At 54.6% G+C, this 16,709-nt stretch overlaps 1 protein-coding gene and 1 long non-coding RNA gene across 3 annotated transcripts in view; one reads left to right on the top strand and one right to left on the bottom strand.

Annotated features, from left to right (window-relative positions):
• FA2H (fatty acid 2-hydroxylase) overlaps positions 1–16,709 on the bottom strand; it is a 53,187-nt gene that overhangs the window by 20,111 nt on the left and 16,367 nt on the right. For both annotated transcript variants that reach the window (XM_053210163.1, XM_015087193.3), the window contains exon 2: positions 6,670–6,762. In XM_053210163.1, the coding sequence (XP_053066138.1) occupies positions 6,670–6,762 (93 nt within the window). The remainder of the gene's footprint in view (positions 1–6,669; positions 6,763–16,709) is intronic.
• On the top strand, positions 5,682–7,770 carry LOC128313194 (uncharacterized). Its single transcript, XR_008293512.1, has 2 exons — positions 5,682–6,781; positions 7,211–7,770. It is a non-coding gene; the product is annotated as an uncharacterized LOC128313194 (long non-coding RNA).

Below are 16,709 nucleotides of genomic sequence, written 5' to 3'. Positions count from 1 at the left end.
CCCCCCCCCCCCAACATGGGCATCTCTTGTTTGATGTCCTGTGGCCCACCTGGTCTTTGGACATGACTTTGGTTCCTTCCTGGGTAGGCCAGTGGGCACTGGCCATGTACGAATGGAAGACTTGCTATCTAGAGTTGGTCACAAGGCTGCCTCCGACCTGATCACTGGCCTTGGAGGACCTCAAACCTGGCTCCATGTCTTGCCCACAGTACATTTCTGTGAGGGAGCCCTCCTTGGTGCCAGGGAGGGCCATGTCACTCTGGGGGCTGAGGCACTGCCCTGAAAGAATCCCAAGGAGGCTCATTTTCCCCTCTGCAAACATCCCCCTCAGTCCTCAATAGCCAACACCTATATTTCCACTACTGGAGCATTAGCCACTGTTCCAGGGGAAGTAAAGCGAGTCTTCCATGCAAGTATGGAAATCCAGGCCCACTGCCCTCCTCCCCATTTTATGGGTAAGGGCATTGTGGCCCAGAGGGTACAAGTGACTCTTGAGGTGGGACTGGTTGGTCCTGGGGCAGGGGTGACCCCGCCACCCCCCCTTCCCTCCACACAATCTCCTAGGAGCTGGGACATTCACCATATGCTCAACCTTCAGTTAGATATACATGCACTGACAGGGTGTCTTTTCTCAATTCTCTTCCAGCCCCAATCCCTGCCCGAGAAAGTGTCAGCTGGATGCTAATGCGTCCAACACTTCTCACTTCCTGGGTCATTTCCAACATGGCAGCTGGCTGGGAACTGGTCTTGAGAAGGGAGGATGGTAGAGAGGAGAGCTCAGAATCCAGGGAGATGGGAAGGGTCTCAAAGTAAATTTCACTTCCTCTTCTCCCCGGCTGAGGGCCCTTAATCCTCCCATACAAATGGCTCTCTTCCTTCCCCTTCCAAGCGGGGCCCCAGGTCCTGGCCCCTCCCCACCTCTACGTCCTGGGGCTCTGCAAAACAAGGAACTGCAAGGAAAAAGATCTGCAGCCTTTGTCTGGTCCTGAGTGGGGAAAGGAGGGGGGAACAGACCACTGACCACACTTCCAGTTCCCAGGCATCTGGGGGTTTCCATAGCAACCTTCTCAATAACAAATCCTCCTTTTTCAAATGCGGAACCTGATGCTCAGAGACAGCAAGTCATTCACTCAGGGGTGCCCAGCTAAAACTGACAGCATGGGTGAGGGTGAGGATGTATTCAGAAACTGTTTGTTGGGGAGGGGGGTGGTCATTTAATGAACTCAAAAATCCTGAGCTACAGGCTGGGCCCCGGAAAACACATGTAAATCGGGATAAATTTGGCCCAGAGTCCTACGCCCCTCCCCCACCCGGCTCTGCCCTTGACCCAAGGGTGGGGGAGGGCTCTCCCGGCCTATGTCTGGAATGCAGCTGCAGCAAGGCCTGCAGGGCGAAAGGGCAGCCTGCTGCCCAGAGGGAGCCTGGAAGGGTTTGCATGCTGCCAGGGTTGGAAGGGAGCCTTCTCTGCTCCCCGGGTCCCCCTCCCCCCAGGCAGCACAGGGGTCTGCTGGCACAGAACTCTTCTGAGGGCCAGCCCCAGCTCAGGAGTGGCAAACTGGGAATCTGCTCTTCCCTGGACAGGGCACGTGTGGGGAAAGGGGACAGCAGCTCTGTGCCAGCAGCTCCTCCCACCTCTGCAGCCATAACCTAAGGCAATTGTTTAAAGAAATGTCCACCCCAACCGCAGAGCTGCTGAGCTCATAGCTCCAGGGATGGCTTCTGAGCCAGAAAGGTGGGGGATGGGCTTCTAACCAGCAGTGGCCAGTGGGGAGGGGAGTGAGGGCTAGAAGCTCTACAAGAATCCTGGCCACTGTTCCTTTATCCTTGTCACAGGTCCCCTGGGCTCAGACTTCATGTCCGTTATCCTACATAAGTTGCGATTTTGAGAACTGAAGCCTGACATGGTCCCATTTTACAGGTGAGGAGACTGAGGTCAGATGCTCAGTGGTATATGCTGCAGGGGGGACGTGCGCCCAAGCCAGCGCAGCTCCAGAGCCCGAGGTCTCAAAGGGCCAGGAGGCCTCCTGTCAGCTGGCTAGGCGCTGCGGTGACTGTGAATTCGCCAGCACAGAGGCTTTGAGGGTCCCACAGGAGGCCTTACGGGGTGGCTGGAGGCCTGTCCTGTACAGTCTAAATGGGGGTTCCCAGCTGGACAAGCTCAAACCCACAAAGGCAGTTCTGGACCACCCACCTCCACCCTATACCCCGGGGGAAGTGGTGGCCTTCCCCCATGAGGGTTCAGAGATGAGAGTGGTTGGGGAGCAGGAGGTGAGGGCCAGACCCCAGGGAGAGAGGTGTGGCCATGTCATACAGAAAGCCAATGGGAACTCAATCCTCAAGGCTGAAGAACCCAGAGGGGACCTGCCCTGCCCCCCCACCCCATCCCAAAGCGAGGTGGGCTCTTCTTTAACCCTTTCTATACCCTTTCCTACACTCTGGGCAGCCTGGCTTTCTTGACACCTACCCTGGGGAGGGTCAAGGTGAGACAGGAGGCCCAAGGAGACCCAAGGTAACCAGGGGACAGAATGCTGGGAGGTGAGCCAGGCCTGCACCCACAGTGTTGAGGTTGACCCTTCCCCAGATGTGGGCTGGCCAAGGGGCCCTTGTCTGATCCAGGGGCTATTCTCCCCAGTTCTCAGTGACATATCCGGGTGTGCTGAAAAGCTAAACCCATGCAACCAACGTCAACATCTTTGTAGGTGCAGGGGAACCCCGGAGCAGCCCCTGATGCCGAGGGTCATGTGTGTGGGGACGTGTGTATAGACCTAGGGTTAGAGAGCTTCCCAGTGCTTATTGCTTCGTGACACACCTGGATGGATGGTTCTACCGGTTTCTTAGGGGAAGAGAGTGGGCCTCACCCCCTGGTAGCCTGTGGAGCTACAGCACTTCTGGCTCGGCTCAAGGCAAGATGGGAAGGAAGACTATACCTCAGCCTCCACCCTCCCTTCTGCCCTCCCCTCCCCCAGTACAGGCCTCAGGGTCTTATTCGTGGCCAGCTGTCAGGGTGGAAGGGGCCCAGGACACATGGAAGGAACAGGTCAGGGGAGGGGGCTCAACAGCCCTGTGGTTACAGGTAGGGCCACTGAGCCAACCAGCAGAGTCACTTGGGACAGGAGCCCTCAGCTCTTCCTCATTAGTAAAACCAGGATCATTTTTTTTTTAAGTTTGTTTTGAAAGAGAGAGGAAAAAAGACAGAGAGAGAGAGAGAGAGAGAGAGAGAGGGAGAGAGAGCATGAGCAGGGGAGGGACAGTCAGAAAGACAGAATCCCAAGCAGGCTCTAGTCAGCACAGAGCTCAAAACAGGGCTTGAACCCATGAACCATGAGATCATGACCTGAGCTGAAATCAAGAGCCAGAGCTTACCTGACTGAGCTACCCAGGTGCTCCAAAGCAGGATCATTCTAATCCTTATCTTGTCCTGGTGTTCAAATGATTGGATCAGACAATAGACAATGTATATAAAGTGCTCAGCCCCGCATCTGGCACTTGGTAAGACCTCAATGAAAGAAGCGTTAATTCAGGGCTAACTCCGCTTCCCCGGGGGGATCTGGGCTGGGAACTTTTGCAAACCCCTCGAATCCCTCCAGTTCTGATTCTTGGGAGGCTGGCCCCCAAACTGGGGAGGGTGGAGGAGGCTGGGGGTGCAGAGAGACTGAAATGGACACAGTCGAGCGGTGAAAAGAGGCAGTGGAACAAATAGGACAGGTGCATCTAGAAGCCAGGAGCAGTGGGTGGCTCCGGCCGCCTATACGGAGACAAGCTCCAGGCTGGCTGGGTTCCAGAACACGGGGAGAGACATGCAGGGGCTAGTGTAGGGTGAGGAGCTACAGTGTGGTTTCTCATCCCACAAGGAAGCTGGGCATGACTGAGTGATCCAGTGAATGATTTAGAAATTGTTCCAGTAAAATCCCATGCAGAGCCTGAAAGTCAGCCGATATTGCACCTGTAAGCAGGGCGAGGCACCCTGGGCTTGCTTCCTGGCCCTTTCAGAACCTTCCGCCCTTTGCCCAGGTACCCCCACCTCAGTTTCCCCTCACTCTTTCCAGAACAGCTCACTCTGTCCTCCAGCTTCCAGGCCCTTCCTTAGCAGCCCCCCAGAGGGCCTCCCTTGAACACAAAACACGAAGGGTTAACTTTGGCAAGTCCTGCCCTAAGAGCGGTGTCCAAGTCCCCGCCAGGCCCGGGACCCCGGGCCGAGTCAAAGCTACTGCCCTGTTGGTCTCTGAAGGTCCAGACCCAACAGACGCCCCCAAGCCCCTGGCCTGGGGCAGAAACAGGTATAGGGTCTAAATCAGACCAGGGGCTTAAGGGCTCGCCCAGCCTCTCCACTCCCCCAAAGGGACTGGGATTGAACCTATGGTAGACGAATGCAAAAATAAGGAAAAGCGGGGCACCTGGTTCAGTCAGATGAGCGTCCGACTCTTGATGTCAGCTCAGGTCATGATCCGACCTGGTTCGTGAGATTAAGCCCCGTGTGGGGCTCTGCAGTGACAACACTGAGCCTGCCTGGGATTCTCTCTCTCCCTCTCTCTCTCTCTCTGCCCCTCCTCAGCTCACGTTCTCTTTTTCTTTCTCTCTCTCTCAAAATAAATAAATAAACTTAAAAAAAAAATAAGAAAAAGCAAGCCAGGCACTGTTCACTCTCCCTGAGAAGCCCAGCTTTGCAGGCTGACCCCCACTGCTCCCAGTGGGTGTGGGGACCCCTTCCCAGGACAGGTCTCCAAGCCCTCTCTCAGCTGGAGACACAGGAGGAGGGGGGAGGAGGAAGAGAGAAAGTGTGTGAAAGAATGACGGAGGGGCAGGGAAGGTGAGTCAGGCTGGGCTGCCAGGAGCCAGGAGCAGGCCCTGGGAGGGGAGGAGGAGGAGGGAGGCCTCTCTTCCACTCTGGTGGGGAGTGGGGCTGGTGGGGAGCGGGGCACGGGGCACATGGAGGAACAGGACTTGATTTCCCCTCCCCCTGCCACATACAGTGACATGGCTGGAGTCAGCCTTGAACCTGCAGCCTGGGGAGACTGAGAGGACCCTGCCCCAGGGCGGGGCTGGCAACACAAGATCCCCTTGTCCCCTGGGGTGCCGGGGTGGCCCAGTCTGTTAAGCGTCAGACTTTGCCTTGGGTTGTGTGTTCATGGTTCGGTTCGTGAGTTTGAGCCTGCGTTGGGCTCTGCGCTGACAGTGTGGAGCCTGCTTGGTGGGGCGGGGGACTCTTCCTCTCTCTGCCCATCCCCGGCTCTCGCTCGCGTGCTCTCTCTTCAGATAAATAAATAAACTTAAAAAAAAAAAAAAGAATCCCCTTGTCCCCAGCCAGCCTCCCTTAGCAGTCCCCTCCCTTCCAGGATGATTCTCTCTGATTCTCTCTTGCCGCGGTGCCACAGGGCTGCCCACATCCATCCAGTCCTGGTTGGCTCTCTCTTTATTGCCTTTCCTACACTCAACCCTCCAGGCCAAGCTCACGGGCCCCAAGCATCCCTCTTCGCTGCTCCTTTCCAGACCACCTGGCTGCTGAGCCCTGAGCTGGACACCCTCAGCTCACTCTCTGGGCCTGCCCTCATCCCCACACCCTCCCCCCACTTCAGCTGCTCCTGTTTTTCCAGGATGAGGCCCTGACGCCACAGCTTCCGGGGTCCCTGTCCCATTCAAGCTGGCTGTCTCCCCATCCATCCTACCCATGTGCAGAACAAGTCCAAGCCCCCAAAACTTCCAGAGAAGACACCCAAGAGGCGTCTTTGCCATGGGCTGAGGGGCTCCCCCAAAGGCAGTGGCAGTTCCCATGTGACAGATGCTGTCTCCGGGTTCCCGGGGTCCTTCCTGAAAGGGGCCCAGGAAACAAGCAGCTTTGTGGATCCTCCCCACCTCTGGCCACCTATGTTCTCTGGGTGTGCTTCTCACATCTCCCCAAGTTGTAATAACTGTTGGCCGGGATGCTCAGTCCTCCCCAGCAGGTTGTGTGCTCCTTGGGGGCGGGGGCCTGTCCTGTTGTCTCCTGACCCTGGTGTCCAGCACAGGTAGGGGACATTCATGGATGTGCACGGTGGTGTCTATTCCAGGCTTGGGACAGTTCCACAACCCAGGTTGGAGGGAAATGGCGCTCAAGTCTGGTTCCCCCCAGATCTCCCAGGTGATACAGCTTCTACCCCTGTTCCACTGAATGACCTCACTTCCTCTGTGACCCGTCAGCTCATCCAGGATTCCTCAAACCAGCATGTGTGACCCGCTTCATCACAGCAAGAGAGGTCAGGTGCCACAGATGGATGTTGTAAATGGTGCCAGCTGTCTCCCCCGGGGCCTCAAGGCTCCCCCCTCCCCCCACCCCTCCCCTGTACGGCCGGTGACCCCTGAGAGTGATTATTAGCGCCTAGGGGCAGCTCTGCCCTGCAGGCTGGTCAAGCTGGGTTTGTCTGGACCTTCTGAACTTGTCATTGTGTTCTTCTCAGCCCCAGGCTCTGTGGGAGACCACCCTCTGGGGTGTTTGGTCTGAAGAACCCCCGTGTGCGCAGTTTCCCCACACCCACCACCTCGGCTCTGGTTTGCTTTCGCGCTATGAATGTCTGCTTCCCCATCTCAACCCTCCTGGGAGGATGTCACAAACACGCACAGCCTCTGGCTCCACACACTCCCGCCTCGGCCCCAGGAGCCCCCGATCATCTCCCAGCCCTGCCCTCTGCCAGCTACCTTGTCCCAGTCCACCACTTTGAACTTTGGCTCCATCAAAGGGTCTGTCTTCTGAGTGTTCACAGAGGCCACAGTCCCATTCTCCACGGAGCCCTGGGGAGAGAAGATACAGGTGGTTATCTGTGGTGCTGGGGTGGGAGTGGGGGGAAGGGAGCAGGGAGCCAGCCCAAGGCGAGGCAGCCCACAGTGACGAGAGCCTCTTGCTGGGGCAGGGTGGGCGGAAATCAAGGACACCGAGTGCATCTGAAAATAGGTAGACGCTACTTGTGTCGTTCTCTGCACTTTTCTCCTCCTTTTAAAAAATAATTTCTGTAAGAACAAGAGGCAGAAAGGTATGGGAGAGAAAAAAAGCTGGCAGAGAGTCTGTAGGAAGTTAGAGCCATCAGTGGGTATGCTGTGGGCAAGGGAGTCCCTGCCAGCCTCTCTCTCTCTCTAGGTCCCTGGCAGGTGTCAGGCAGAGGGAGGCACAGGGTGGCACCCTGGGCACCTGGTAGGCTCACTGTGCCGTTCCAGTGACCACCGCACCTCCCTCCCTTCCCAGGAATTGCAGAGCCCATGGGTCACAGGCTGGGGCAGCTAGGTCCACATGCCCATAAGAAATGCAGCCCAGAGAAGACAGTCCCTCTAGGAGCTCCCATGGGTGGGTCAGCAGCTGTACATGGGGCAGAACTGGCAGAGAGGTGCCCAGATGGGCTCAAGGTGAAATCGAAGTCACAGAGAAGCCAAGTCAGAAGGAAATGGAATTGTGGAATGTACCAGGAAAGTCACATGGCTGCAGCTGGCCCTGACGTCATGGGGTGGTGGTGAGGAGGCTGGGGAGGGCAGGAGAGAGGTGGGGAGAGCAATGCCACTGGGAGGCCTGCCCTCAGATGCCCCGTGACTAAAGCATACTGTGGTGCTGGTGACCGTGGTGGGGACCCCGGAAGCAGCGTACTTGGCAAGGACTGAGGAACCGAAGCAGCCCTCTGGGGTTTCTATTGGCACAATTCTTCCGTTTTTGCTTCCAAACGAACCAAGAGAAACTGGGGGTGACAGCGAAGCTGGCATTCTCCGGGGAAACCCATATCAACCCAAGTAAAAGTAGACTTCTGTGGTCCTGTCTTGGGGTGGATATGTCAGTGTTTTTAGTCTGGGTCACCGTACTGATACCTGAATTCTTTTCTTTTCTTTTCTTTTTTCTTTTCTTTTCTTTTTCTTTTTCTTTTCTCTTTTCTCTTTATTTCTCCCTTCCTTTCTTTGCTTTCCTTCCTTCCTTCAATGTTTTTAAAGTTTATTTATTTATTTATTTAGAGAGAGCACACGCAGTGGTGGGGCAGAGAGAGAGGGAGAGAGAGAGAATCCCAAGCAGGCTCTGCACGGTCAGCACAAAGCCGGATGCGGGGCTTGAACTCATGAACTGTGACATCATGACCTGAGCCAAAATCAGGAGTCAGACGCCTAACCAACTGAGCCACCCAGGCACCCCTTGAATTCTTAGAAAAGGATCTTGGGGCACCTGGGTGGTTCAGTTGGTTGAGCGTCTGACTTCGGCTCAGGTCATGATCTCACGGTTTGTGAGTTTGAGCCCCCCATTGGGCTCTGTGCTGAGTGTGCAGAGCCTGCTTCATATCCTCTGTCTCCCTCTCTCCCTGCCCCTCCCCCACTTGCTCTCTCTTAAAAATAAACATTAAAAAATTATAAAAAAGGATCTCGAATGACCTCTTAAGGTCAAGGAAGAGTGGATTTCATAGCATATTGTACAATGAAATTCCCTAAATATCCAATACAAATGTCACATAATAAACTCGTCCCTTCTAGTTCTGTTCTACCCTCAAAATACTCTGGAGCACCCCCAGTCACTGAGCTATTGATTCTCCCTTCCTCCTGATAGTTATTTTCTCCGGGGCACCCCAAATCCTTTCTTAAAAATTTTTTTTAACATTTGCTTATTTTTGAGACAGAGAGAGACAAAGTATGAACGGGGGAGGGGCAGAGAGAGAGGGAGACACAGAATCCGAAGCAGGCTCCAGGCTCTGAGCCATCAGCCCAGAGCCTGATGCGGGGCTCGAACTCACAGACCGCAAGATCGTGACCTGAGCTGAAGTTGGACGCTCAACCGACTGAGCCACCCAGGCACCCCCCAAATCCTTTCTTAAATTGTGTAATCTGACCCTTCTCTGCACCCCCACGTCCACTCACTGCAACCCCATCGGTCCCTCTCAATAAAACAAAATGCTGGTCTTGGGGACCTGCCCGCCCATCCCAAACAGGGAAGGAGTCAGCACACGTATTATCATTTAATGTTTCTGTGCTACGCTTTTCACACATCCCTGAATGGCAGACCCAAACCGGAAGCAGAAGAAAGGGCCATCCCCTCACGGCCCTGGGCCGCATCCAACCCGTGTTTCTGCTCACTCAAGTCTGGACTGTTTCCTGAGATTTCCAGTCCTTGGAAAAGTCTTCTTTCTGCCCAACTGGCTGCCTCCGATTTTCCAGGAGTCGCTCCTGGTTCCTTCCCTCTAGGACTGTGCATACTTTCTCCTTTTCACCTGCGAGGCTCACACCTATTTGAGGCTATGCAACACCCTAGCCCTCTGTCATCTGCTTTTCCTCAAGACCCTCTTAGCACATAACAGAGTCTCTCAGAGTAAGGATTGGCCGGCTGTTCCTCGTCTAAGGCAGATGTGATGGGGCCAGCACAGAACCCAGCAGCGTTCACGCCTCCCTGGTGTGGAACATGAGGGGGGCTGAGCTCCCGCCGGCCCTTGGGGACTGCCATCCGACGCACACACGTTCACTTAGCTTCCACCCCCCCTTGAAGCCTTTTGTATGGACGTCTGCTGCTGGCATCGTGTGGAGAGCTGGTGTGGCCCGGGAGGTGGTTTGGACCGGCACACCTGTTCACTGGAGGGCCCCAAAAGATATGTGATGAGGGTTGGGATGCCCAGAAGAGCAATGAAGGAGAGACCAGCAGGCAGCAGAAAACAGAGAAAGCCTGAAAAGGAGACCTGCAAGGGGGAGTTTGCAGGGACCGGAAGCCCTGGCTCCTCATCAGCTTCCTCTTCGGGGCTGATGGTCTCAGCGCGGCACCACCGTGGCCCCTGCCTCTTCCCTCACATCTTTCCTCCCACGCGGCTCTCATCCACAGCCACCGTTTTCATGCATTCATCCAGCCACACACGTCCGAGCATCCATGATGTGCCTCAACATCAGCCCAGAAGACTCCCCATCTCTATCTCTCTGACCCTGGCCCCACTCCTTGCCTCCGGAGAATGTTCCCAACTACCCACATTATGGTCTAACCCAAAGCCCTGCTGTCCCCTGTCCCCTCTGACACCACTTCCTAAAAGCGAACACAGTATCACCTCCTGTAAATCGGCTTATGGTTGACTTCCCTATATTTAAAATCTTTCCCCTGTATTTCCAAGCTGCTCTGCTGTCACGCCCTTGGATTTAACTCTAATTTTCCCCTCTAGCCAGCATTTTCCTTCTCGAATGTCATCCTTCCAGGATGATGACAAAGGTGAATATTCACAAATGCTTCCTCTGTGCCCAGTCCTTTAATCTTCAAAATGACTGTATGAACAACTGTATCATCTCTTCATTTGCCAACTTTTTCTTATTTTTGTAAATATTTATTTATTTTTGAGAGAGAGAGAGAGAGAGAGAGAGAGAGAGAGAGAGCGCACAGAGAGAGAAAGGGAGACAATTCCAAGCAGGCTCCACGTTGTCAGTGCAGAACCCGACGCGGGGCTCAACCCCCACACACCATTAGGTCACGACCTGAACCGAAATCAAGTCAGACGCTCAACAGACTGAGTCACTCAGGCGCCTCTCATCTGTCAATTAAAAAAAAAAATAAATACTGTCCATGTGTCCCCCCTGCCTCAGTTGGTACTTATAATTTCCTGCCTCTTGCTTGGGCAACGGATTTGTGCAATGGATCCCAATAGGGCAGGATACATTTCCTCTTTCTTACGGTGCCTAGGATGGGCTTCTGGAAATATTAGGTGCTCCACTCATTATTTCTTGAATGGACCACGTTTCAATGTTCTTTGCGAAACGGCCAGGGTTCCCTGAGGGTCAGGCAGTAGGGGGGGCGTGGCCGCCGGGGGCTTGGCTGCTGGGTATAAAGTCCTGAGGCTCCACAGGGCTACTGCTTCCTGAGAATGTAAAATGAACCTTCTTAGATGAGACAAGTGGCCCCGGACACTGAGCACACCTTCTTAAGATGCCACTCTGGATAGGGCAGTGCCCAGATACAAGGGTCAAAATTACAATAATCTGAGCCATATATTCTTGGCGCTCTTTGGCCAAGTACACGTGTTAAGCAGAATCAAAAGTGAGTCAGACTTACACAGGAGTGCTAGCATTTTATTTTGCCAAATAAAAATATTTTTTAGGGGTACCTGGGTGGCTCAGTCTGTTAAGCATCCGACTTTAGCTCAGGGCATGATCTCAGAGTTCGTGAGTTCAAGCCCAGCATTGGGCTCTGTGCTGTCAGTGCAGAGCCTGCTTTGGATCCTCTGTCCCCTGTCTCTCTGCCCCTACCCTGCTCTCTCTCTTTCTCTCTCTCTGTCTTAAAAATAAACATTAAAAAAATTTTTTTAAGTACCATCAGCAGCATTTCATAAATGAATGAAAATTTCAACACCAAATAGGTAGGAAACACATACTTTCAGAATGAAAGACAGTTCTTCCTAAGGAAGGACATTTGGCAACTTTATGTTTACTTTTTTTTAAAGGGACCTATTTATAAATATTTATTAATGCAGAAAAATTACAACCTAAAATTTTGTTTTGTGAGAACTAATTGTGCATAATTATTTTCTTGATTCAAACTGGCCTGTGTGGGGCTCTCTCATCTACATGTGACAGGAAGTACAGTCAATGTCTACACGTTCCACTTCCAAGGTTTTCTTAAAAATTAGTAAAAACCCAGTTTCACAGACAGGTGTGTGGGCTTCCAATGGAAACAGAACTTTTACTTTTTTTTTTTTTTCATTCAACTGGAAAAATCCTAGATGAAAATAGGGAAGTGGGAGAGAGCCACACCCATGGCATGGCCAGCACGCGGCGGCTGGGGATTCCCTCGAGGGGCGCCTGGGTGGCTCAGTCGGTTGAGTGCCCAGCTCTTGATTTCGGCTCAGGTCATGATCCCAGGGTCATGGGAATAGGGCTCCATGCTGAACTTAGAGCCTGCTTAAGATTCTCATTCATTCTAATTCCCTCTCTCTCTCTCCCCCTCTCCTCTTTGCCTCTATCCCTGGTTTACATTCCCTCTCTAAAGTAAACAAACAAACAAAAAAAGATGGGTCCCTTGAACCCTGGATCAGGCCAGTGAAGGCTGGCACGGGGGGGGGGGGTGCGCTGCCCATGGAGGAGGAGGGCAAGAGGGAGGGAGGAAAGGCAGCAGGCACCCTTCTTCCTTTCCATCTCCCTCCCTCCTTCTGGGACCCCAGCTTCCTCTCCACTGGAGAGTCCTGGAGCCGCCAGGTAGCAATGTCATGGGTGACATGCTCTCGGCAAATAAGTTCCAGACTGACCACGCATAAGCCAGGTGCTCTCTGGGTGGCCTCCTCAGGACCACACCCCTCCTTGGCAGACGCCCAGGTTATTAATCACAAGACTGTACACACCTCTGGTCCGGGAGGAGACTTCAAGGGGAGTCAGCACGCTGGAAGCACCAGGAGCAGATACACTTGGGGAGCAGGAAGTGTCCTCTAGCGTGTCTTTCGTTGACTATTTTTCTCGAGTCCAGCTGTGAGACTTCCAAGGCCTCAGCACCTTTACCCCCACAAACAGGACAAAGACCCTCCCGAAGAAGGGCTTCCACCCCCACTCTGGAGGCTGCTCCCATCTGACCCTGGGCGCGGGGGTTCCAGGAACGGGTCCTCCTGGGAGCCGCTGCCCCACACGCACTGGTCTGGGCCACATTTTCCAGCCTTCCATGCCCGGTGTTTATTTTATAGTTGAGCCGGGCTCACCCTTGAATTCCACAGGCAAACACCATCCATGAATCAGAAGTGTGTAAAGGTCGTTCCTGGGAACTAGGGTACAAGCTGAAGCGTTAAAAAATATTTTTTTAAAAAAGTTTCTTGGAAACTTCCACAATGCATTATTTAAAAGACTCTCCCGCTCCTGGAAGCAAGCCAGAGAGATCTTTAAAAACCGAAATGCGTCAGAGAGGGAAGAGCACGTGCGTTCTTTTCCAGTATTTGGAAACCGTTCTGCCTTTGGGCTGAACAAGTTTCAGTGTTTTGGTAAAGGAGGGGAGAGGTAGGTAGTTAGGCTCTCAGTGGCTTTTGTAAGAGTGGTTGGCGCAAGTGCGAATGAGTGTAGTTTGACAGGGGGTGTGCGGCCCATCTGTGGAAGGCGATAGCTTCCTCAGAGGGTCCGCCTGGAGGACACGGGTGGCTGTGGGGCAGCAAGAATGGAGTGGAACACCCACCCCCTCATCCTGGCATCCTTCCCCCCCGTGAAGGGGGCAGGAGACACGGCTAGAGGCACTTTAATGGTCAGGTCCGAGGCTGTTTGAGAAGAGCCTGATAGCTGGAGCAGGGTGGTGCTCCAGCGGTGGTGAAAGCATCTCACTCTCCTGCATTTCCCCGTGACGGTCTCCCGAGCTAGAACATGAGCTCCATGAGGGCAGAGGTTCACTGTCTCGCTCACCCCTAGGTTCCCAGATGATGGCACAGGGTCAGCATTCGTGCTTGTGGGATGACACATTAATGCGTACATGGTGGCTTGCTGAGGCTCTAGGGGCCCAGGCCTGGAGAGGCCACGGAAGTGTGGGCGGGGCAGGTGGAAAGAGAGCTCCCCGATGCTTTCCAAACCCTGTGCGTACTTAGCAAGAGATGGTCAACGTGCTCAAGAATGGCCGATGTGATCGGCCAAGGAGACCCCGGAGGCAGGCCCCGCCCATTCTGAGGTGAGAAACTCTGACCGTATTGGGAAATATGGTGGCGGCGGCAGGAGGGCGTTTCCACCTCCTCAGATCCTCCAGCCCCTGTTCAAAGCTGCAAGGAGACAAGCCGGTGGGACAGCAGTGCCAGCCCTAGCTTCTCCCAGGGCAATGCCAGTTCCTGGCTAATCAAGAGGCATTATATCCAAGCCGAGGCTCTCCTCTCATGGAGAGTCCTGTGGACACAACTGCCCCTCCTGGGTTCTATCCTCCTCCGTCCTCTCTCACACTGAGTTCAGCAATCTCAGACCCCAACTCAGAGAGGACCCAGGAGTCACTCCTGTCGGCTCCCTAAGGTTCCAGCCAGTGCCTGCGACACCCATCTCTCAGGGAGGTAGTCCTGGGGGGCAGCCTGGGGCCGGGGGAACAATCTGGGGCCAGCCTCTAGTTCTAGACGCTGCAGATTCACCTCTAGACTAAGGGGCATGGTTCTAGACCAGGCTCCATTGCCAACTTGCTATGTGACCTGAGGATCCTTCTCTAGCAACGAGAAACCGCTTAGGCCTGACAGGGCATCCCGAGTTCCTGCCCTGCCCTTAGAGGTTGGGCTGGTGACACCAATGAGTGAAGTGGGCAAAGTGTGGTTCGTAATATAGACTCATTTTGTTTGCATAAAAACACGTGGGAATATTCTTCACCTCCACAGGGAAAAACGCTCACTCTCATTTTTAAAACATGAGGTGCCGAGACACAAACAAACAAAAAACAAAACCGTGAGGCACCTGTTTGCTAGAGATGAAAGAAACATGGGAAATGCAGCAGGAGCAGAAACCAAGGGTCATGGTCACTTGGTCTTGAATGGAGTGGACCTCAGGAAGCCTGAGGGGGTGCGCCCCACCCAAGGGGGAGCAGCGGTGACTCAGGTCCAGGTCAGGTGAGGAAGGAGCTGAGCGTTTCAGACCTCCCCGTTTCTAAGAAAAGCTGGAAAACTAGATATTTGTGTGAAATTTCCAGATTTTAAGATTTGTTTTGCATTTAAAACCGACAGACAAAGGATGTGGGCTAAACCGACCTGAGTGCAAACGCAGCCCCTGGTCTGCCGGGTTGAAGTGCTGGGCAAGCTGTAGCCCTCCGCCTCGCGGTACAGCCACAGAGAAGGATGCGCGTGGACAGCCAAGAGCAGGGGTTTTGTTCTCCCGTGCAAGGCCAAGAACACGGACTCTGCACCCGCGTGGGGCAGGCCTACAGCCAGCTGTATCAAGGCCCTGAGTGGATTGGGTGCCAGAGCCCCAGCAAGGTTCACTGCAGGGTGACCGTCGGCCTCCTCCCCGCCTCCGGTCTAGCAGGGAGGACTGACTCCAAGAGGAAGCCAACTACTGGTTCTCTTTCCCCATGTGTGGCTGGAAAGGAGACAAAATCTGTGACGGTGGGAAGGAATCACAGCGGAGACACAGGCCGGGCACCAACGGTGTGACCTACGGGGCCTCATTTCCCAGTACAGAGGTCTGGTACGGGTTGAACTATGCCCCCTCCCAATTCATATATTGGAGGGCTAACCCCCAGTATTTCAAAACGTGACCTTATTTGGAAGTAGGGTCATGGTAGAGGTGATTAGTTAAAATGAGGTTCTAATCCTATCCGATCTGTGTCCCTATAAAGAGGTGAAATCTGAAGAGCAGGGAGGACACCACGTGAAGGCAGAGACGGGGGGTGAAGCACCTACAAGCCAAGAAACTCCAAAGATTGCCAGTAATCCCCCAGAAGCTAGGGAGCGCCCTGGAACCCGTGCTCCCTCCCAGCTCTCAGCGGGGACTAACCCTACTACCGACACCTTAATCTAGAACTTCTAGCCTCCAGAACCACAAGACCAATAAATCCCTGTTGCCTAAGCCACCCAGTTTGTGGGACTTTGCGACCCTAACAAACTAGCATGAGGCCTGAACCAGGTTCCCCCAGGATGGAGACAAGACCACGGAAGGAGAAGGAAATGAGCCAGAAAACAACTGGAAGAGGCATCCAGGGACGTGTGGAGAGTCTGTCGCTCATCCTCTGCGGGGGAGGCGGCAAAAACCAGGGTCTCGTGCCCAACCCAGCCTTCCCACCAGATCTGCCGTGGCAGCCGGCACAGAGAGCCCTCGGCGGGGAAGACGTTCAGGCACCGCCCCCTTCCTAGCCCGCTGTTGGCTGTCTGGCAGCCAGGGCTGGCCTGGTTCCCCTTCCTCTGGGCCTGAAAAGTCACTCCTAGTTTTCCCCACAGGGAAGAGGCAGGCTGAACTGGGGAGGGGGGCGGGTGTCGGGCAAACTGCCGCCTTCTTCAGTGGAAACCGTGGCCAGCTTTGCCCCGTTCCCCCTCCACTGGGGCACGTGGCTCTGGGACAGACGAGCCACCTCCATGGTGAGCACCTTTCCCACCCCACATGTGTAGCCGGCATCTCATTGGTATCGACACAGTTGTCCCTGAGAGACTGGCATGAGGTATTGCACGGATGGGGGAAACAAAGGCACAGAGGGACCAAGTCACCGCTTCCAGGAGTCTCAAATGGTTGCTGGGACAGCCAGACAGGAAGCCACGCCGAGCGCGGTCCCACTAAGGTTCTTCGCGCACCACCCCTACCTCTTCTGGGAGGCCTCACCGCGAGGCTCGGAAGGCTCCCGGGTCCCTGGCGGGGACTCTGCCTTAGCCCCCCAGACCCTGCTGTCCCCAGGGAGGGCTTGCCTGGAGGGCGCACAAGGGGGAGAGAAAAGAGAAGAACAACAGAAAGCCTGCACTCTGCAGGGTAAACAAACAAGCCGACCCAGAGGCGGTGAAAGGAAGCAGTGTGCTGAGGGTGGGGGCCGCGGGAGGCGGGGGCTGGCATAAAGGAATGTTGTTCAGGAAAGCCGGGGCTGGGCACCCAGGGATGGACAGATGGCCTTTTATCCCGCAGCCTGGGTTTGGCCTGAAAACCCTTTCTCTGAAACGAGATGGTGCCCAGGCCCTGTGTCCAGCTGCCTCCGGCCTCTAGGGGCCCAAAGGAAGGTGGGGACTCCAGTCCGCACTGGACTCGATGCGGTCCTGGGAAGGTAGGAGGGGGGTAGGCCGGGGTGGGGGGCGGAGGCAGGCCCAGAACCACAGCTGCACCAAGAGTCTCCCTTGGGAGGAAGCCTTCTGTGTTAA

The sequence above is a fragment of the Acinonyx jubatus genome, chromosome E2, assembly GCF_027475565.1.
Source record: "Acinonyx jubatus isolate Ajub_Pintada_27869175 chromosome E2, VMU_Ajub_asm_v1.0, whole genome shotgun sequence".
Classification (NCBI taxonomy): Eukaryota; Metazoa; Chordata; class Mammalia; order Carnivora; family Felidae; genus Acinonyx; species Acinonyx jubatus.
The sequence above is the reverse complement of the archived record's forward strand: the minus strand, read 5'-3'. Positions and strand labels throughout refer to the sequence as shown.